Genomic DNA, 22,649 nt, shown 5'->3' with positions numbered 1-22,649 from the left:
CCTCAGTTAGTGGTGCAGTGTATCGCAGTAATGTTGCTCAACCTTAACAATCATTAATTAAGTCCATTTGCTATCCACACCTTTACAAAATTAACACCAAAGCAATCAAGCATGGCTGCAAATATGAAGATTATGCTATAAGAGCATATGAAGCCCACATGAAAAACACCCACATTAACTTTCAACTCACACGGTCTGGGTTGTTTATTAATAAGAAGTACCCTTTCCTCCATGCCACACCAGACTTTTTAACATCATGCGATTGTTGTGGGTTGGGATGTGGCGAAGTTAAATGCCCCATTTGCATCCAAAATGGGGACTTTGAAAAGTATGTCGAAGAAAAGAGCTCTTGTTTGGAAAAAGTCAATGGCTTCTTTAAGCTAAAAAGAAATCACAACTATTACTTCCAGGTTCAACAGCAGTTGTTTACCTTACCGGAAAGAATGCATTGTGACTTTGTTGTCTGTGGAATTGACTCCCATTTAAATGCACACTTAATGACAGACAGAATTTACCCCGACACGCTGCACTTGGAAACAGTTTTAAAGAAACTTGAAGCTTTTTGGAGAATGTGTATTCTGCCTGAGATCTTAGGGAGGTGGTTCACGAGGAGATGTGATACACCTCCAAGTGTTCCCAGTGACAGTGGCATTTGCTTTTGCAGAGGCCAGCCCAGTGATCATGTAATCTCATGTAGTAATGTGGACTGCCCTTATGGTAAATTCCACACCACATGTCTGTCACTTGTTGAGGTGCCATTGTTGAAGACATGGTACTGCCCATACTGTAGTAGATTGCCACAGTTCAAGCAAAGGAGAAAAACAGAAAAAAGCAAAGAGCCACCTGCAGTCAACCAGGCTGCCATGGAATGTAGCAACATTTGTATTTGTAATGTCAGTGCAACCCCAACTGACAGATTACTCGAGTGTCATGGAACAAGCTGCGGGAGTGGACACTATTTTCATTTGAGTTGTTTGGGGCTGAAAAGGATGCCAAACAATGCTAAGACAACTTGGCAGTGCGAGGTTTGCAAGAAAAAACAAAAACCTAATCTAGGGACTAAACCTACTACTTCTACTTCTTTTGCTGCTCGTTCATCCCCAGTTTCAGCAGATTCGAGTGTTTTAAGTGATTCAAGCAGCGTCAGTGATGATGAAATTGAGATCACTAAGGAAACTACAGGCACTGTTGACAAATATGGTCCCCTAGCAAAGCTTCAAGATTCAGACTATGATATAATTAATGATTCATCCGGTTGGCTTAATGGTGACATTGTACAAGCAGCACAAGTGCTTATACAAGACATCAACCCACTACTCGAGGGCCTACAACGTCCAACCCTTGGATGTGTACGGAACTTTGACGTTGTTTCAGGTGAATTTGTCCAGATTCTTCATACAGGCAGTAATCACTGGGTCTGTATTAGTAACATAGGATGTTTGCCTGGGAAAGTACACCTGTACGACAGCCTATTCCATGATGTCATTAGTCAGGAAATAGAGGATCAGACCAATGACCTGTTAGGTGGAGATTTGGTTTCACTAGAATTTGTTCCTGTGCAGCAGCAGACCAATGATAGTGACTGTGGTGTTTTTGCCATTGTGTTTGCTGTCTCTTTAGCTTTAGGGACAGACCCCATGCATGTCACTTTTGATGTTCGAAGAATGCGTCTGCATCTAGCAGCTTGTCTCAAAGACAAAAAATTGAACATGTTCCCAATTTTTTAAATGCCAGTTTTATTCAAAGTTAAACATAAGTAGATTGTCTTACTGTTTGCAACTTAAAATTGAAGGGGTGTATGAAAAACCCTAAGTGACATCTGCAAAAACAAGTGCATTTCTCCTTCTATTTCCCTTGTATTATTGTTTGTGAAACAAAAGGAAAGTGTGTCATTTCATCAAGTGTTACTTAAGGCCTAATTTCCATTCACCCCTTCAATTGTAGTTGGAGATACATGTATATCCATGCATGTGTGTTAGCAAAGGCTTAGCCCTCAGTTTGAGATCTCATTTCAGGAATAGACCCATGGCCTCTCTGACTTTCATGTGCCTCTAAAATGGCAAAATTGGTTATCATACTACAAAAGTTCAACCTTATTTGACCAGGTGCATAGATTTGTTTTAACAAGAAAATGTTTTGAGGTTACCTGACTGCACTGCAAACTTTAGATTATGCTTTCACAAACTGTACAAAACCAAATACAATGTTGTAAAAGTCAAATCAAAATCTGATGCTTTAAAATATGCTAAGCGTAAGCAGCTTGCAAAGAAGTACATGTTTGATAGCCCAGGGCTAGTGAATTTTGCAGTCAGGCTAGTGGATTTGATCTGTCACTTGTCGTACAATGCCATCAAAAGTTTTCTGGTAAATTCTTTAAGAAAAAAAAATCGTGCTTCTAAGGTTTTTTTGCTATTTGAAATGACTTTGGGCTAGTACAACTGTATGTCCTGACTACAGCTTGCCCAAAGTACTACCTGGAAAAATTCAATTTCTTTGCACCCTGCAGGTAGCAGTTTTGTTTATTCATACACTTGCTTTGTTATTAAATTTGAAAACAGCTTCTGGTTGAGAAATTGATGAAGAATTAGCAGTTTGGTCCATTGCAGTGTAACTGCATGTCCTGAATATGAGCTTACAGTACTCTACCTTCCGCTTTTAAAATAACTTAGTGGTTTATTCTCAAAAAATGATGCATGTAGCTGTATTAATTAATAATTATTATTAATTGTAATTTGCAGTCTTTGAGTCCTTACAAAGTATCAATATTCTTCAAGTAGCACCAGGCTACTGTAGTTTATGACAAACAGGAACCTATTTTAAACCTTAACTATTTTTTAAATTTCCAAAAAACAGCAAATAACAATTACAAGATGTAATCAGTTGCTTCTAACTTGGAAAAAATGAATTCTTATCAGTGGTTTTCATGTTATGTTTGTATCAATATAAGAAAAATAATTATTTACAATAACATTACAAGACATAATTAAGTAAACAAAATGTTGAAATTCAATGTGTGGTCAGAGAGCAGACTCTGAGGCCTTATCAGGGTAAATTCCAACAAGTGACACAGCCCAAAAGGTAGCGACAGCACATAAATAAAATGAAAACAAACAACAGTTTTTTTTGGAAATACTGAAATTACAACAAGGACAAGCCATCTTACTTCAATTCAAGTACCGACAGCGATGGGAAGTGCGATAAAACAGCAATACTGGGACATTTTCAAATTTAGACAAGCGACACAGGATTCCCCCCCCCCCCCCTGGCAGGGCCTCAACTCCGCTTTGGCTAGTGAACATAATTAACTTTTACTACCCCATGACTGGTCAAATGGAACTATGGAGGGGCACAAATTTACAAGTGCAGAGCAAACCCTAATTATGCGGTCTATGATCAGAACCTGTGCCTCAGGCAATCCATTAGGGTTGCCCCTTAGGAAATCTGTGGTAAGGGTTCCCTCTAAAATTGTATATTTTCAGCGCAACAGTCCAATGACTCTTTCGACATGTATGCGTACACTGGCAATTCCTCTTGTCTTCTCGACATCTACAGGGTCCAGCTGGGACTTCCCCTTAGTGAACGCCGGAATGACCAGTTTCGCCTGTTTTAGTCCCACACTCTCATTGACAGTAAAGCCCCTGTCTGCCATGACCATATCCCCAGGCAAGAGTTTTTCAAGGAATCCACAGTTTTCTGTAAGAAACTTATCAGAGGTTCTTCCTCCCCATGCTTCAGAGACAAATGAAACAGTCCCTTGAGGTGTGATTCCAATTAAAATTTTGATGGTGTTGTGATGTTTGTAAGAGCTAAATGTCTGTGCTCTTGCCATTAAATTTGTGGGCTTTTCAATAAATACCTCAAAACAATCAATTATTACTGTTCCCTTGTTTCCAAATGCATATTTGAAGCACATTGGCATTGTTTTCCAAAGATTTTCCCTCTCTGGCCAGTGAATGAGTGGACTCAATCTGTTGTCCATGGCATTGATCCATGACCAAAAGATCCGAGAAACAGTAGGCACTGATACCATGAATCGGTAAGCCAGATCTTGAAAAGGCACATTGAGACGGAGTTTCATTAAAACTATCACAAATTCCTGAAAAGGATCCAGCGACTGTGAGCGACGATTCAAGTGCGGTGCAACATGATTCAATGTTGTTAAAAGAACTTGGTAGGATGGCAATCCTGTGTAAAAGTGCACTTTATCATTGGATTTAAAATACTCCCTGTCCGCTGCTTGGTAAATGGGCTTAAAAAACATGTATTCGAACTCTTCAGTTTGTGTTGCAGCGTCTTTTGAAGACTCGACATCATGAACAAATTCTTCTGTTCCTTCGCTCGTAGCTCCACTACACGATGCCTCCTGTTGCTCTATTAACATAGCTTCCGCAGTATCAGCATTACCAGCTTCTGTACTCGTACTCGCCTCGGAGAAAGGGATATTAACTACACGATTGCCGCTTTGATTAAGATGCTTTTTTTTCTCAGCAACTTCGGCTTCTTGTTGCTCAATGTTTCGCTTCCGGCGTTCTTTTGCTCTTTCAGCTCTTTCCCCTGCAGCCTTCTGTTGTTGTTCTTTCTGTTCGGATTCCTTGTATTCTTTTTTACTGAGGTTTAAAGTGGGAACCCAGTCAATATTGTGCTTGTCCCAGGGAGGTGCAGGCTTCCCTGAAACAAAATGACAACCACAAACACGCTTGCTTTCAAGGACATTCTTTGCTTCGGTGTCACCTCGACTCACCGCAGAAATCCATCGATTTCTTCTCTCCCTCGTTAATTCTTCCCATTCCTCGCCTTGATTTGTCACAATCTTCGGTATTTTGCTAAAATTTATCTTGTGCTTGCCACTTTTGCTCCCACAACCAACTACAATACAGTGGACCATCTCGAACTATCACATTCACGTCTCTTTGCTTCTTAGATTGTTTACACTCGAGGGACACAAAGATGGTGGATAGCAACCATTGCTATGGCCAGTGTCACGTGAGTGAAAACTAAGAATTGATGGTGGACGTCAAGAGAAGACTGCTAAACAGTACACCTCACAGATCTTTGCCATAATCCAAACCATCGATCCCAAACATCTGACCGCAACCTCAACACTCAGTGTAAAGGCGCTTCGGGATAAATGGCTTTCACCCCTTGAAAAGCAGCGACGACCTGGCACCTGCAAAACATATCTCAGATCTCTGTCAAAGTTTCTTCACTTTTAATGGTTGAAAATTCCAGCAACATCCTAAAGAGCCAAGAGGATGCTCGGAAAGTGAAAGAACAGGTCTTGGAATGGATGAGTTCTTACAACGCACCCATAGCCCAAAGAAGATGGGAAAAACAACTTGAATACCTGGAAAAGCTCGTCACGCCTAAAGACATCCAAGCGTTTGATAAGTCAGATCTGGTACGAAACGCAATCTCCACTCTTGGCCAGTGCACGGGGATGTGAAGAGAAAACATCCAGCCCACACAAGCTGAATATTGCCTTGTCTGAGACTACCTACTTACAACCATCTGCATAAACAACGCTTGTCGATCTGGGCCGTTATCAAGCATGACGCTTGGCGAGTTGAGAAAGGCAGAGAATGAGGGCAATCAGCTCGTTGTTGATGTACTAAAACACAAAACAATGAAATACCATGGCCCGGCCACTGTTGTTTTGAGTTCGTCCGTCCAAAAATGGCTCCTAGCCTTTGTTTCTTTCATGCACCACCGTTTGATGGGCGTAACCAGGGAAAATGAAGATCGTGTTTTCGTAAGCTGGTCAGCGAAAGCTATGACATCGTCAATGATAACAGCACAGATCAACTCCTTCTGGCAAAGGTCCACTGGCAAAGCTGAGCATGTGAGTGCAACGTCTTTCAGAAAGGCCGCTGTTTCTGCTGTCCACAGTGACCACGCCCACCTAAAGAACAACTTAGCAGACCTTATGAGCCATAATCCAAAGACGGCAGAGAAGTTTTACCTGATCAGACAGAAAAGAAAAATCAGAATCACTTCAAATTATTTTCCAAGGTTCGCCGAGCCCATCCAACGATGAAACTGAAAATGACAAGACGCCCAAAGAACAACCAGGAGAATCAGAAAGCCAAGGAGAAGGGAGTTCAAACTGGCACGTGTGGAGTAAAGAAGAGGATGAGGCAATTCGCGAGTGTTTCATGACCAACATTGGGAGAAAGCACATTACAATCGAAGAAACATGACTAAAAATAAAGGATCATCCTATTCTCAAGGATATTATGGTGACAAAAGTTCGTGACAAAGTACGCTCACTGTTTGGAGCAGGAACTGATGACCAATCTATTCAACTTCCTACTGAAGAAGAAACTGTGGACCAAAAACTAGAGAGATTTACACAGAAAGAAGAGAACGCAGAAAAGACATTAACACTTTTCACAGCAAGTTCTCATAGAGGTGGGGCATTCTCAGATGAGCAGACTAACGCACTCGTAACTCTCTTTGAAGATTTGGTCAGGACAACTGCAGTCATCGAGTGAGCATCAGTTATGAAGCGCCTTGGCGAAAACCTTGCTGCGAAAGCCGTTCTTGACAGATTCACGCCTCTTCAAATCTGTGACAAGATAAGGACAGAAAGAAGAAGATTTAGAAAGCTATCACGAAGTAGTCATACCGGAACAATTCCTTGTGACTTTCTTCAGGTATTGTCTAGCAAGAGACTTTTCTTTTATTAGAGCTGCAGCATTACCTTTATGTTCTTCTCAAGAGGAATACTGGCAGTCGTTGTTGTTGTTTGGTTATTTTTGAGACCCATAACGTAAGTCTTCAAATTAACACTTAACACTCTTCATGGCTTTCTTGAAGTTCTCTGCAGTTTTAGTGTCTCCTTTTATTGGAGCAACGCTAAAGTTTTTATTTGCCAGAGAAGATTGCTGTTAGACATGTTAGTGAAGGACACGCGTTTCGTAAAGTTAAAAAGTTAGCAAACTGATTTGACGTCTTCTTTTCATCGTCTAAGTTTCGCATAGTGTTTTGATTTGCACTGGAACCTTCAACAACAATTATTGAAACAGTTGTTCAGTGAAGTTTTTCTTTTTCTGAAAGGTTTACTATTGTTGTAAAGAACTTCCACTGCGTTTACGTTGATTGCATGTCATGGCGTTTGACATTTTTACTGGGATTAAAACTCCTACAATCTGCAAAAGTTTTTTTTTTGTTTCATTGAATAACAGATATATAATTCAGCACTTGATAGGGTACCATAGTCTGCTGGGCTTTTACAAAATTAGAAATATTTTTACTTTGTTGTCTCTCTGCATGGCGCAAAACGAACATTTCAAGTTATTTTGGTCAACTTCAAAGATTATTTCCTCATAAACTAATAGGGAGATCCTAGCTTAATGCCCGACACTATTTGTTAGCCTATCAAGTGCTGAAAGATACTGTAGGGTTTGTGTGGTTGTAGAAGATGATGTGAAGCAAGGTAACTCAGCGAAGTGAGCATTGATAGTTTTGAGTTTAAAGCTTCTCACGTGCTAAACAAATTCCACATTTTATGACCATTTCAGAGATATATGGTTTGCTTGAGTTTAACCAAAAATTATGCGTAAACGAACAGGGAAAAACTGAAAGCACCTCTCTAGATCATCAGTAACCTCAAAAATTTGAATCATGATGCGATCAGCTGCATATGCAGGGTTTTACCCAATATTACCCAGAATACGTAAAAACCGTTTCTATCACAATTCGTTGCCTGATTACTCTCTGAGTGGTCCTGGGGTAGTTACCCTTAAGTAATTGATGCGTAAACGGCGTAGCTTCCCAGATACAAACAGGTATACAATTTGAAGTTGTTTTCTATTCAGAAATCGAGATAACAGAAATCATTTAGAAGAAGGCGAACTAGATTTTCAAGATGCATCACGAGATCTTGTGTGCCATACTTGATGTGCTTATGTTGGTCACATACTGTGTGAACAATGCCCATTGGACTTTAAAGGGAATGCGTTCTGTGTACGCCCTTTTGGGGTGAGGGATGCCGGCAAATGGAGAAAGACCTCAGAGGGCGTGGCCGATAAGGAGAAATCTCTGTTTTAAGAAAGAGCACAATATTCTTGTGTGCATGTTTAAGATAAGCAACGCGATTATTTCAAGCAAGTACGTGTTTATTTTGGAGGCGTAATATTTTCTGTGCACATAGCAATTTAGACAATCCACATTAACAGATCTCCGTGAAAAAAAGATCTCCGTGAAAAGTGGGAACACAATCTCCGTTTGAATTGTGCAAGGCGACCTAACACGACACACAATGCCACAAATTAGTCTAAATTACAGCACTTGAAGGTGAAGGATAAGGGTGGATTTTTTGGCATGTGCCCAGAACAACAAAAGGAAGATGATGATGAAGTGCATCGTTATCAGTTAGCTACATTGTATGACCAGTGTAAGTAACGCAACACAACACATACACAACTAAAAGGAGGAACGAAATGACGTAGAAACTTAAAACTAAAAATGAAAATGTCGTAACTTTGCGTCATTAGATGCTATGTGGGCCACGCCTAACACGCAGAGGAAGGTATCACGATCGTCGGTTTGATAATCCTCGTAGAAATTTATTTTGTAGCCTTACAACTCTACCATTACATGCATTAGCTGTTAAATAACAAGGAAGCTTAGAATGCGAGAAATAGTTATTAACAATTAAATCTTATAGCAGCATTTTTTTCGCACTGTATCTTTTTTTCTGTCACTTAAAAGAAATGGCTTATGCAGGCTATTAAAGAAAGGAGATTTATTCACCCCACTGGGGAATAAATGGTTTTATGCATCTGGTTAGTGCCAGTCTCCCAGCAAAGGGTTGGGGGGACATCTGGGTCCTTGGAAAACCTATATTTAAGCAGACGAGGCCAGGCTACTGTCCTCTTTTCCCAAACACTCGTGCTTTACGCGCAGTTCGTAATTTCCCACCCACCCTCCCTTGGGATAGGGAAAATGGTATTTTTTGAATATTTGTGCGGGTACTCCCCCACCTTTGTTGGGAATGATTTTGATTGTTTAATGTTTCTCAGAGTAAAAGTTTATTGTTATAAAAATAAACGGCCACCTTGGTGGCCAAAAAATGGCAAATGTTTTTGTCAGTTCTTCCCAGCAAACCACGCGCAGCCACTGCTGTAGTATTTAGACAACACTAGGCTCCACACACCAAATTTGATAGAATACCTTCAAAACCGGAAGTTAACACTGTATGCGTTATTGAATAGTTGTCACAAAAATGTCTATATCTAAAAAACAAACCAATTGATTGCCTTGAAACTTTCGTGGTACCTTCTTAATACATATAGCTACCATCCCAATGAGTTTCAATACGATTCGTTAAATTGAAATACTGTAATAACAATTTCCCTTAGAGAGTGCAACCTTTGCGGACTTTTTCATTTCTTGAAACCTCTACTTGACCGTGTTAAGTATATCAAAACGCTACAATTTTTTTCTCGCCTTTTCTTCCAAACTAAAACTTCTGTGGAAGTTCCACGGCATATGTGCACTTTGTTGACGCTTTTCTATAACGCTGATAGCACATAATTCTGGATTTCTGGGATAAAAGCTAGGCAAATCCACGACTATGTTCCCTAACATAACATTTTTTGTTCATTTCGCCTCTTACTCAGCCCAACAAAAAGTAAATTCAACGATCTTCATACCAATAAAAGAGGACACTAATAGCTTTCAAACAATACCAAAATTATTGAAGGAAATTAAATTTTAAACTATAAGGCTAAAATTGAAAAAATGTTACGTTAGGGAGCAACGATGAATCTAGGAATGAATGAATGAGTGAATGAATGAATGAATGAATGCACGAATGAATACTTTATTGAACCTTCCCTATGGTGCTTTTCAGGAACAATAATAATTATAACGTAATAATTTACATAGTTATTTAAATTGAATGTTCTATTCCATGTGGGAAAAACCAGAAAAAGAGTTATTGAACCTTGTGTTTATTTTAAAATCTTGCAAAACGTTTCAATGACTATTTAATAAATAATTTTTTCTTGTTTATGCAGTCTTGGCCTTTTTCTCAAGTGCCAAGTGTAAATTCTCTAAGAGTTCAAACAACAAATGACAAACTAATTAATTATATGCTAGCCATATAGTGTAATAAATACAGTTTTCTGAAACGTGTCCTCATAAATATCAGGTTTTGCTGCAGCTCAAACCTTAACAATAAACCATTTAAAAACACTTGTTTGAGTTCAGACGTTAGCTTTCACAAGAACAAGTCTTGCAAAACTTTTCAATGACAATATAACAAATAATTTTTTTCCTTTTTATGCAGAGTCTTGCCCTTTTTTTCAAGTGCCAAGTGTAAATTCTCTAAGAATTCAAACAACAAATGACAAATTAATTAATTATATGCTAGCGATACAGTGTAATAAATACAGTTTTCTGAAACCTTTCCTCATAAACAACAAGTTTTGCTACAGCTTAAACCTTGACAACAATAAACTAAATAAAAATATTTGTTTGAGTTCAGATGTTAACTTCTAAAAAACCTTTTTTCATAAAAGAATGTTTTGCTGTTGATCACAAACTAATAATAACAATACAGTACTAGAGCATTTGTTTGAGGTCATCGGTCATGAGGCATTGAGGTCATGGGCATTCTAGTGTGGGTTGCTGGACACTCATTCTCATCACCAGCAACTTTAAGCTCAGTTATCTGTTCATGATTCAAAGTTAAAATACTTGGAAATCAATTTGGCTGTTCAACTTTCATATATGGAAATCATTCAAAATTTTACAGCTTTTGAATTTCTGAGATCCTTGAAAAATTGCATGCCAAAGGTTCATAGCCTAATACAGCTAACCCAAGGCTCCACCTATTATAATTAGCTAAGCAATAAAGAGAACCTTCATGTAAACAGTCTGCCTTGCTGTTTGATGTCATCTCACAACATGAATGCAATAAAAACTCGCATATAAAAACCTAGCAACTTAAGAACCTACAGGCTGAAATTTAGCATTTATATACCCAAAAGTATAAGAACCTGTTGTGCCTGGCAACGAAAGATAGGTTCTTATACAACTAAACCAATCCACTTTTGATGGTGTAAATTCCGGATTTTAATTGTGTGATAAACTTCTCACAAAAAGGTATTGGGTATATGATTTCTTTGATTTACATTTCTTTGGATTTTCACCAGAAATATGTTTTCCATAAAGCTACAGTGCGATATAGACAATTTAAAATATGTTATAAAACAAAATATAAAAATGTATTGATCTCCTTCCTGGACCTTGATTGTTATATCATCGGAGCCATGCAGTTAACAAACACCCAGTTTTGACCATGTGAAATTAAAAAAATGTATATATACAACCTCTGAAAAATAAGAACCTTTTCTCCTAATGAGCCTGAATTGTGAAAAACTATAGGACCTGTTCAGCCTGACCTTGAAAATTCTAGGTTGTTATAAGGGGGGTTTTACTATACAACATATACAGAGAAGTGAACCAACCTTTCATTTTCGTCTCAGTACAATTTCTTCTGTGCTGTGTAATTTTTTCCCCAATGCATCAATTTTGGCTCTTTTAGATTCTAGTTGCCTGTTGAGCTCACTTATTTGTGTATCTACCTGAAGTGATGCTTGAATAAGGGAATTTGCCCTTTCCTTCTTCAGCTTTTGGTACTTTCCAATAGCAAATCTTTCCTTCTTGTCACTAATGGTGGGCTAAAAGGGCCATGATTTATTTTTGCAGAGAGAAGACAAAAGCAAAGAATAAATACATATCTAATGAAAATGGACTTTGAAATGCCATCATATCATTTCGAATTTTCATTAAGTTCATCCCACTCCAATAAAAACCTCAAAGAAAGTGCTTACCTAAAATCCTCTCCACGGTCGTTTGACTCGGTATTTTCGCATCCTATCATATCTATTTTGCTGCATTTATCAAACTAAAATGCACCTCATCATATACCGACAGAAAGCTTGTTCATTCAACTTTAATATATAGATTTAGGGAAGGCCAAGCCTTTAGCCAAGCCTAAAAGCGGAGCTCCTGAGCTGGGTTGTTCAAAGCCCGATTAAGCTAACCCAGGATAAGCAAGAATTTTGATTTGAGTTTTTTAACTTTACAGTGAGGTTTTTTGTTTCTGTTGTTTGGCCTTGTTTCGAGTTTGAATAATCTCAAGGTCCTCAAAATACACAAAACAAAAGCAGTGATTTGTATACTTCGATTAAATTTTATAATCCCAGGTTAGTGTTTCCCGCTTCCAAACAACCAACAAGCTTTAAACTTGAGCCCGCCATGTGGTCATGTGATACTGGTCAACGGATACCTTGTTTTGACAGGTGTCAATTGACCATAGCATGGATGTCCAATATCAAAGAGGGACGCTACAAACCGAGGGTGCATGTCTCTGTCAGCCTATTAGCTGGAGTATGGCCACCATGTTGCATGACTCCATCATCGCCGTCATGCCAGCTGTTCCGCACGTTGTAACACACTAACTAATCAAGGTCAAGGTCAACTTTATTTAGGCAGGGTGGCCCAATCAGCACTTGGCTGGTATCAAAAGGGGCCCTGCGTAAATTAAGACTACATTAAATTTCTATACATAGAGATTAACGTTTACAATTATAAAAAATTAAAAATAAAAACTACTCTCTAAAATAAAGTCTAAGAAGATTTTTAAAAATGGGGAGCGATGTTGCTTCTTTTATTGTAGTGGGTAAATTATTAAAATGAAGCGCACCAGAGTATCTGAAAGTCCTTTTCCCTAGCGTTAACTTGGGTTTCGGCAAGTGCATGTCGTTCCTTGTCCTCGTGTTGTAAGAATGAACGTTGCAATTTCTAATAAAATAATCCGACAAATATGGAGGAGCTAAATTATTTAAACATTTAAAAACTAAAATGCATTTGTGGGCTTTTCTTTGGGTTTCCAAATCCACCCACCCTAACATTTTAAAAGATCCTTCGGTTGTTGCCCTCCTTTGTATAATGCGTGCTGCTCTGTTTTGCACACGTTGCAAGCTGTTACTGCAACCGATTGACAGCCCATCCCATACCATGTTAGTGTAATCAAAAATCGGCTGAACTAAACAATTATACACACATTTAGCAGCTTTTAGAGTAAGGTAGGGTCGTATGCGTGACAGCAGGCCGAGACGTTTTCTTACTCTCTTACAAATCAATTCTACATGTTCGTTCCATGACAGATTTTCATCTAGTGTTACCCCTAAATAACAGAAGCTTGATACTCTGTCAATGTTTTTCCCGTGAAGCTCTATTTTATAGTCTGGACAGTGTTCTAGTTTTTGCCTAGTTCCAAACAGCATCCATTTAGTTTTACTCTGATTAAGTATCAGCCTGTTGCTTACTAACCATTTCTCAACATTGGTAAGATCGTTTTGAAGAACCTGCTTGATGATATCTGGACAGGAATCAGAGAAATATATAACAGTATCGTCGGCATACATGCCTATTTGTGACTTCAGTAGACTTTGCGGGAGATCATTGATGTATATCACAAATAGTATCGGGCCCAGTATGGATCCTTGGGGAACCCCATAACTAATAGTTAAGCTCGATGATTCGTCTTGGTTGTATTTGACCTTCTGGGATCGAGCTGTAAGGTAGTCTTCGAACCATTTCAAACTTTTCCCTCTAATTCCATAATGTTCTAGTTTGTGGAGCAGGCAGAGGTGGTCAACGAGATCGAACGCTTTTTTTAGGTCTATAAAAATAGACCCGGTAATCATCTGTTTATCCATTTGTTCTAAAATGTGATCAACAAAGTGTACAGTGGCTGTTTCAGTGGAGTGTTTCTTACGGAATCCTGATTGATGAACTGACAAGGAATGGTTTCTGATTAGAAATGCTACAAGCTGTGATTGAATTGCTCGTTCCATTACTTTAGAAATCAACGGAAGGACTGAAATCGGACGATAATTATTTGGGTCGCTCTTATCGCCCGATTTGTATATTGGAGTTACCTTCGCAGTTTTCCATTCAGATGGTATCATACAGGTAGAAATTGTTAAATTTATGAGGTAGGCGACTGGTCTAGATATTTCATTTGCTGCATCTTTCAGTAATCGAGCAGGAATTCCATCGAGGCCAGTAGCTTTAGTTGACTTCATTTTGAGCAATTCTTTTTGAACAAATCCGGATGACACCTCTTCAAGGACAAAGTCTTGTTCAACTCTAGTTGACATAACTTTTGGCAGAGTACAACGTTCAAAATGGCTGCTCAGAGAGTTTGCAATCGATGTAAAAAAGCCATTGAATCTTGAGGCTGTAAGACCATCACTGCTTGAAGGTACTGATTTGATTTTTTGGGGGACGATTTTATGCAAAGTTCGCCACATCACCTTTGGGTCTTTTTCATCCGCCAGTTGATTTGCATAATAGTCAATTTTTTCTTCACACATTCTTGTGTTTATGGTGTTGCGTAACCGCTTATAATTGCTCCAATGTTGTTCTTTGTTTGTACTTAGGGCCTTTTTGTGGTGGTAATCACGCTCTTGCATAAGTTTCTTTAGATCGCTTGTTAACCACGGCACTGAATATCCACGGGCGCGACGCGTAACAATGGGTGCGTGTTTGTCGGCAGCTGTTAGAAAAAGGTCTTTAAAGGCGTTCCAACTACCCTCTCGTGTTTCTTCGAGTTCGATGATTTCCCATGGGATGTATTTTAGGTCGTCACGGAACAATGCTGGATTATAATGTTTATAATTTCTCGTTTCAATAATTTTTGGTGGAGGGCGTTTCATCCTGTGTAGCTTTCTTACCCCAAAAATAGCACTATGGTCAGAAAACGGAATTGGAATTGTTAGGCATTGTATCACAGTAAACTAATGTATTGTAAATGAACAACGTTTACGACAATTACTTTTCTAGGGTGGGAGGGCAGGTAATGGGCAACGGATATTTTATTTTTCAATATGGCGTCCCTTTCGTCCTTTTAGTTTCAGTTTAATCGTTAGTTAATTTAGTTAGTTGGTTAGGTAGTTATAGGTTAGTTAGTTTGTTAGCATAGTAAACAATATGTATTTCGGAAGCGGCAAGAAAAAAGGGAAATCAGCTTTTAAAGTGATCTATGTCTCGAATAAGAGAAGCACATCAGTTGTCAACTTGCCTTCGTGTTGGTCAACTCCAACAAGTTCAAATGATGTGGAAGAACCTAGCGAGATGGTGGAGGATGACTCAGCTGCTTGCGTGTCATGGAGCAGAGATGAAGAATCTGATGGAGAAACTTTGTCCACACCATATCAAAAACAAAGAGAACGGTTGTGCAGAAACTGGGAGGTGTTAAGGGTGCCCCTTACCTCAGTCATCTCTCAGGATGGAAGGTTTCATCCTGCCTAAATGTGTTAAAGGTGACTGTGATAGGGACGCTCAAACTAGGTGCCAGGATTGTAGCTTTGGTGCATACTATTGCACTGAGCGCTGCAATGAATTGCACAGAGTGAAACATCAGTTTCACTCCCCAGAAGTGCTTAAGGTGAGTGTTTCTCGTGGTGTTTTTAGTTAAAAAAATTGCTTATAATGTTGTCAATGAACTTGTATAACTACTTATATATTCTTGACTTCTGGGACATGCAAAAATTGTTGACAAATTAAACTAATGCTTAATTTTCCTAGTGCAAGTTAAGCCATGCAGGACACTGCAGTCACTCATTAAACAGTAGAATGCACAAATATATTCCTTCCTGTTTTTGCGTTGTTATTTTATTAGCAGCAGGTTAATTGTTAATTGAAACCATTAACACATCTAAAGAGCTTTATAATTTGCTTCTATATTTTTGATTGGGTTATTATCCATTCCATTGGATCAAGATGTTTAAATTTCCTGCGGCCATTAGTCTTTATTTTGATGTTGAGATACAGTCATTTTTGATAAGTTAATAAAGATGGTGAATTTTAAGCTTGGTAATGAAATGTGAAGGTGAATTAATCAACATGACACGAGCGTGGGACAGGAATCGAACCCATGACCTCCCGAAATTTTAAAAATTCACCATCTTTATTAACTTATCACTACTCACGATGAATTCGATAGCGTTGATCCTAGCAGTATGCAGGACACCTATCATATATGAACTCAGTTAAATGACCTTGCTCTCCATGAGTTCTCGTAGCTCAGTGAATAGAGCGCCCGCCCGGTGTTCGGGAGGTCATGGGTTTGATTCCTGTCCGGGACTCAGAATTTTTCTTTGTCCCACGCTCGTGTCATGTTGATTAATTCACCTTCACAGTCATTTTTGTTTATAATTTGTCATGACAACTAGAAAGAGAGAAAAAATATGCCAAATATGTTAATGCGTTGCAACCTGAAGATTCAGGCTCAGCAATATATAACAGGGGTGTGACGACCACATATGCATGTACAGTACTTGCCATGATCAGCACTGCTAAACGTAAGAATTAGCTTGAAGAGTTTGAAAGTCGCAGCACTCCGAGTAAGGAAAGGCTGTCCTCTCTGGCAATTCTTTATATAAGAATACACCGAATGCAAATATGGCGGATCACTCGGACGGCCCGGGACTAGTAGCGTGGAAGCGAGGCTAGTCAGTCCTTGGTGCAATGTTTTGACTACGCGTGTTGTGGATTCATTTTGCGATGCCTTCGTTTTGCTGCGTACCCAACTGCAATCAGAAAGGTTATACATCGTTATCGGGAGAAAAGGTTTCTTTTTTTAACTTTCCTAAAGCGCCTTTGCTAAGAAAACAGTGGATACACGCGATCCGTCGAGATGAAGGCAAGGGTTTCGTCATAACAGAGCGTACGAAAGTCTGTTCACTGCATTTCAAGTCAGAAGATCTTAGGAAGTCTATCAACGGACAGATTTATGTCAAGGAAGGTGGTATTCCTTCAAAATTTGACTGGTCAGGACCTTCTCCAAAAAAAAGAAAGGCCCCGACTGAACGCCAACCGCTGCCTGCGAAGAAAAAACTGCTCACCGAAGAAACCGTCGAGATGTTCGCCTTTGAGCCAAGTACAAGCTTCGAGGTTGACACATGTGAAACTCAGGATTTAGAAAGACAAATCTCCGAACAAACTAAAACGATCGGTGAACTAGAAGAGAAATTGAAGCAGTCAGAAAGTGAAATAAACAACCTTCGTCGTGAAAACAACGAACAAAGTGAAAAGATCGGTGAACTAGAAAGTGAAATAAACAACCTTCGTCGTGAAAACACCGAATTGAATGAGAAATTGACAGACTTCGAACGTCAACAGAAGGAAATGTCTTCACGTTTATTTTGTGTTGATCGTTTCACGACGGACGGAGACATTTCTTTTTACACTGGTATGTCCAGTTATGCGACTTTTATGGCCATTTTTGAGTACCTGAATCCTGGAGACAATTGTGAAAACATTTGCCCAAGAGGCAGTGTGACAGATGTCCCCGAAGACTTTTATAATTCAGACTCTGACGATGAGGGCAACATTCAGGCTGCAAAGAAAGGACGTCGCCGAAAGCTCAAGCCACAAGACGAATTTTTTATTGTACTTTGTCGTCTGAGAAGAGGGTTCTCAGAAAAACATTTGGCCCATCTTTATGGTGTGGCTCAGTCTACTGTAAGCCGAGTTTTTGTACCATGGATAAACTACATGTACTTGAAATTTGGTCAGATAAGCATTTGGCCATCAAAGGAGATCGTGCAGGCAACCATGCCAGCTGATTTTAAAGAAAAATTTCCTACTACGAGAGTCATCATAGACTGTGCGGAGGTGCGCTGTGAGATGCCTAGCAGTTTACTGCTCAATTCTGAGCTATTCAGTTCTTATAAAAATCATGTAACGCTCAAAGGACTAGTGGGCATTGCCCCAAGTGGCGCAATTACCTTCATTAGCCAGCTGTACACTGGTAGCATCTCAGACCGGGAAATTGTTGTTCGAAGTGGCTTCTTGTCACAGAAATTTGAGAATGGTGACACTTATGGCCGACAAAGGATTTCAAATTGCAGACATTTTGCCACTCGGAATAAAACTGAACATACCACCCTTCCTCGGGGCAAACACTCAAATGTCTGCCGAAGATGTTGTACGAACACAACAAATTGCTGGGCTAAGAATCCATGTCGAAAGAGCAATCAACAAGATCAAGAACTTCCTTATCTGGAAAGGAGAAATACCTTTAAGTTTATTTTCTGTTGTTAACCAGATGTGGAGTGTGTCCGCCTTTCTTTGCAATACACAAGATCCACTGATTTCGGAATAATTTGTATCATTCCAGGGGGGGAGGGGCTGCCATAGGATATGAAACAGACAGGGGTGCTTTTTGGGTCTCGCTAAGGACATTCATGGAGAACCTATTTTTTATGTCTGCTGAGGCCTTGTTTGGGGTTGTATCAAAATGTGTAGTTATTTTTGGTGTTTTTTAGGGGTCACTGACAAAAGCTTGAGCCTGTCCCAGATTAGTTTTCCTTAGGGGTTTCATTCAAAATTTTCAATAAGTATTCCATCTGTTTCATATGGGAGTCCCCCCCCCAATTTATCATTTACATTAATCTACTCGCACTTAAGCAAAACATTGAGAACTGGTGGCTGTTCAGTGTGACATATTGTATGTCAAAAGAACAACATTTTGTTATCATTGATTAGTGCTTTCAATCTACAGCCACATAAGATGGGTTAAAATAAGCTTTTTCTTTTTATTCTATTAACCCACAGGGTTAAGGGACAAATTCTCAATACATTTCTAATGTGTAGTTCCAGAAAATATCCATACACCCCCAAAGAAGGGATTAGAAATTCCTGGGGGGTGGGTGGTTCTCAAAGAACAAAAATGTAACTGAAATTTCCAGAGGAGTGTGGGTTCTGAAGACAAAATCCCCTCCATGGATTTGTATGAATATTTTATGGAACTACACTTAACATTTTTGACAACTAGAGGAGAGAATTTACAAATTTGAACATAATGACAGTTTCAATATTATTGTAATAATTATTTTCTAAAATTCACAAAATACAACAACAGTAATCTTATGTGAGTTTTCTTAAATTTTATAGTATTAAATCAGTCTTCATTTGTTTGCATCATTATTTAGATGCTATGTTTTTTTGCCTGAGTGAAAATTATTCATGTAGATAGGATCAAAACATTTTTTGACAACTCGATCAAGTCTTAGTTAGGTAGTCACTTCCACTTTCATGAACACAACTAAAAAAATGGAGATATCTTCAATGCCCAAATGTTTATATTGCCATGTCATTATTTTTGAATATGTCTCAGCTTATTGATTGAATTTACCAAGAATAAATTATTCAAGGCTCCCTTGCTGCCTTGGAAAGAAAATGAGTAAAATAATATGACTTTAATGTTCCTTTTAAGGTCATGCCCTTACTTGTATAAACAACAAAGTCACACCATCTAGCACCAGTAACTCCCATCAGTCCCTGCACTTGGGTATAGTACTTGTGATTCCGCTTTAGTTTCGGTTCACCATTTACATTTTCAAGAAAAAAAGTGCTATCAGAACAAGCATCCAGGGGTGTGACCAGAAATTTTGTTTCAGGACACTTGACCTCTGAAAGGCCGAAGGGGAATGAACAGCCAATGTCAATGACTTTGCCATCAGGTGAAGCACCCAAATAGGGTGCATCTAGGCTCACCACTAGACCTGACTTCAGGACTTTTATGGGCCGACGAATGGAATGCATGTATTTTTGGTACTGCTCCAGGGCAACTGGTTCATACTTAATACCATGGTTAGTGTACCGTGATGTAAAGGGCTTGGGGTGTAGCAGGCTGTTCACAAAATTCTCATGATGCCTTTTCCTTGCACTGATTAAGCCAAAGTTTGATGCTGTAAATCTGAATTTTCTTTCCTGCTTCCACTCTTCACAATTAGACCGCCCCCTTGTTTTGGTCTCAATGTCATTGATTTTCTCTTCATCAACACTAAGCTTTTCCAGTAAGGCTTTCTCAATTGCTGCCAATTCATCAGGTACAGCAAACTCCTCTGTTGCTGTATTGAGTGGGAATCTTGGATAAGAATTAATTGAGACATTGTGTGTGTGGCCTGGGTCAACCCTAGGTACATGAGAAATGTTACAGTACACTTTGAAATTATCCTCTGTTGTGGACAGCTGATAACTTGCATAGGAACCTTGAGGGCTTTTACCAAATTTGGTTTCTAGCAACTGTGAACTTTCAGGAGAAGGTTCCATTATTTGTGCCAATGCCATTTTTGGATTTTCCTTTTTCAACCTTTCACACAACTTCTGCTCATCTGCTCTTTGACTTTTAATACTTTGGAGTGTCCTAGCTTCATATAATAAGCACCTCACCCCAGATTCTCTTGATGAAGATCTGTCTAAGTCTTGATGTGTTTTGAGAACAACAACCTCCATAGCTGGTTGTGAAACTATGGTGTCCCCCCTACCCTTTCGATGCCACTGCTGCAACATAAATGTGCAAGCTTGTTTTGGTTGCATGTCATCCTCATTGTCTAAGTCACTTATACTCTTGCATTCATACAATGTGAACTTGCAGACTTTCATCATCAAGGCTAACACATGGTTACAAAAACCAACAGCACCAGCAACACAGGTACAGTATGCATGTTTTACCTTTCCGCTTACAATACACAGAGCTACTTTTAAGTTATGAGGTGGGTCATTCTTTCTAAAACTGTGGTGACATAGTGACTTGAAATAAAAATAGCTCCCATCACTTGCTGCCAAAATTTCTTTCAAGTATTCGTCTTCAAGAAACGTGGTAGCTTTTCTAACACTCGTTGGAACAGAGTGTGTCTTGGAGCCAATGTTTTTCCCTGACTTCGAAATATGTTGATTCACTTCTGCGCGAGTGAAGAAAGGCATTTTAGTAAGGTCGGTGGACCAGCCATCTGATGGATACTTCGGTTGTGATTCACCGGATACACTCGCATCAACATCTTTGCTCGTCGCCTCGTTGCATTCTTTTCTTTTCGGGAGGGATTGGGCCGAGCATGGGTAGAGTATAGACGTGTTTTTGCTAGCTCCGCTCAAAATTCGTATATGGAGGCCTCTACATGGCAGAAAAAGGAGAAAAGTTCAGACGAAAAACTCATGTAGAGAGAACTGGGCCAACTTGGAGAAGTGTATCCAACTCGTCGGAAGAAGAATCCCTTTCACCGTTGGAGAAGAAAGCCAAAGTCAAGTTGCACATGTCTGACACGGTGCAATCGAGCGAAGAAGACGAAACCACCGCTGCCGTGGAGTTGGCTAATTCTGTAATGCCGAAGCTAGACCTTGTTCTGCAGAAGTTAGACAACATGGAAAAGAAATTGGACATCCTTGAGGGTTTTGTGAAAGTGGTCGATGGAAAGGTTAACAAGTTACAGGATAAAGCTGAGCAGTTTGAAAGCTTCAGCAGGGACGCCACAACAAAACTGAAGGTGTTAGATGAAGGAATGTCGTTCGCAAATACAGAGATAGAAAATTTAAAGAAGAAAGTAAAGCTTCTGGAACAAACTATCCAAGAAAATACAGTAAACACCGAAAACAAATTCAAGGGAAAGATCGAGGCCTTAAGAAACGAGAAGTTGTATATGGAGGTGTATCAAAGACGGGAAAACCTTCGCTTCTACGGCATTGCTGAATCTTTCCACCTCTCAGAAGAAAATGTCAAAGAGGTGTTAATTGGCTTTATACAGAAGGAACTTAACATCAGCGAGGCGGATTCTTTTGAGTATCAACGAGTGCACCGCATTGGCAAGCGCGACCCATCGCAAGAAAAACCAAGACCAATAATTGCACGTTTTTTGCGATACTCCGACAGAGAGCGAGTCATGTCAAGTGCAAGAAAGCTGAAAGGAACTGGTTTCGGAATATCGCCAGACCTTCCGAAAGAAATTGTGGACCGCAGAAAGGAATTAATGCCTAAGTTCAAAAAAGCAAAAGAAGACGGAAAATCGGCGTTCTTCAAAAGATCAGAGCCGGACAAACTTTTTATTGAGGGTATACGAATCTTCTAATTTCTTTGGAACATAAACTCTCTATCTAGGTATTCATAACATGTAAGCCTCATTCACACTTGTTCTTAAAAATGGAGCTGCATGCGTGTCATCTAGTTAGCGCAATGCGTGCAAGACCTATTCCATTAGTAGCGCAATTAACAGCTTTTATCGCTGGCTACTGTTTTACATACATGTTCAATTGTAGTTGTAGGTGTTATAAATGTTTTTCTTTTGTTTCTTTTTCCTTTTCAATATTAATTAGTTTTACCTTTTTCTTGTTCAAGAGACATGCAAATTTTTTCATTAGCTCATCTACTAAAGATTACTATCTCATTCTCTGCAACTGCTCGCCTTTTCACTTAAATATGTCCTTAAAAAGTTACAAAACTTAATTTAAATTTTGGTATCCTATCCTTAAATGTTCGGGGGATAAGATCTTTTGATAAACGAAAAGCACTTTTTCATTGGTGTATGAAGGATAAAGCTGATATAATTTTTCTACAAGAGACCTACAGCACATCCGAGGTGGAAAACACCTGGAAATCCCAGTGGAGAGGAGACTTGTTTTTTTGTCATGGTTCTGAACACAGCAGAGGTGTCTTAACACTAGTCAAAGAAGGGCTTGACTGTAAATTTGAGGTATGTAAACAAGATAATCTAGGTCGGTATATCATTCTAAAAGGTCTTGTTCAAGGTCTTGTTCAAGGTCAATCGAAGACCCGCGGGTTACCTGGG

The 22,649-nt window shown here is 39.2% G+C and overlaps 4 protein-coding genes and 1 pseudogene across 4 annotated transcripts; 3 read left to right on the top strand and 2 right to left on the bottom strand.

The window, feature by feature from the left end:
• The first annotated feature begins 80 nt into the window (after positions 1–80).
• On the top strand, positions 81–1,803 carry LOC110047780 (uncharacterized). Its single transcript, XM_020753520.2, has one exon. It carries the CDS (start codon positions 159–161, stop codon positions 1,725–1,727), a length of 1,569 nt encoding a protein of 522 aa, XP_020609179.2. The 5' UTR covers positions 81–158; the 3' UTR covers positions 1,728–1,803.
• A 1,125-nt stretch (positions 1,804–2,928) lies between these two features.
• Positions 2,929–5,136, bottom strand: LOC149099100 (uncharacterized). The gene has a single exon (XM_089278760.1). The coding sequence runs from the start codon at positions 4,883–4,885 to the stop codon at positions 3,476–3,478; it is 1,410 nt and encodes a 469-aa protein (XP_089134886.1). The 5' UTR covers positions 4,886–5,136; the 3' UTR covers positions 2,929–3,475.
• An 11,336-nt stretch (positions 5,137–16,472) lies between these two features.
• LOC149099099 (uncharacterized) lies at positions 16,473–17,681 on the top strand (annotated as a pseudogene).
• A 398-nt stretch (positions 17,682–18,079) lies between these two features.
• LOC149099098 (uncharacterized) lies at positions 18,080–20,894 on the bottom strand. The gene has a single exon (XM_089277554.1). The coding sequence runs from the start codon at positions 20,794–20,796 to the stop codon at positions 19,237–19,239; it is 1,560 nt and encodes a 519-aa protein (XP_089133680.1). The 5' UTR covers positions 20,797–20,894; the 3' UTR covers positions 18,080–19,236.
• An 11-nt stretch (positions 20,895–20,905) lies between these two features.
• LOC149099097 (uncharacterized) lies at positions 20,906–22,257 on the top strand. Its single transcript, XM_089277553.1, has one exon. It carries the CDS (start codon positions 20,988–20,990, stop codon positions 21,930–21,932), a length of 945 nt encoding a protein of 314 aa, XP_089133679.1. The 5' UTR covers positions 20,906–20,987; the 3' UTR covers positions 21,933–22,257.
• The last annotated feature ends 392 nt before the right edge of the window (positions 22,258–22,649 follow it).

This window comes from Orbicella faveolata, unplaced genomic scaffold (assembly GCF_042242905.1).
Source record: "Orbicella faveolata isolate gen_17 unplaced genomic scaffold, um_ofav_v1 contig_46, whole genome shotgun sequence".
Classification (NCBI taxonomy): Eukaryota; Metazoa; Cnidaria; class Anthozoa; order Scleractinia; family Merulinidae; genus Orbicella; species Orbicella faveolata.
This window is presented reverse-complemented; position numbering and strand designations above follow the sequence as displayed.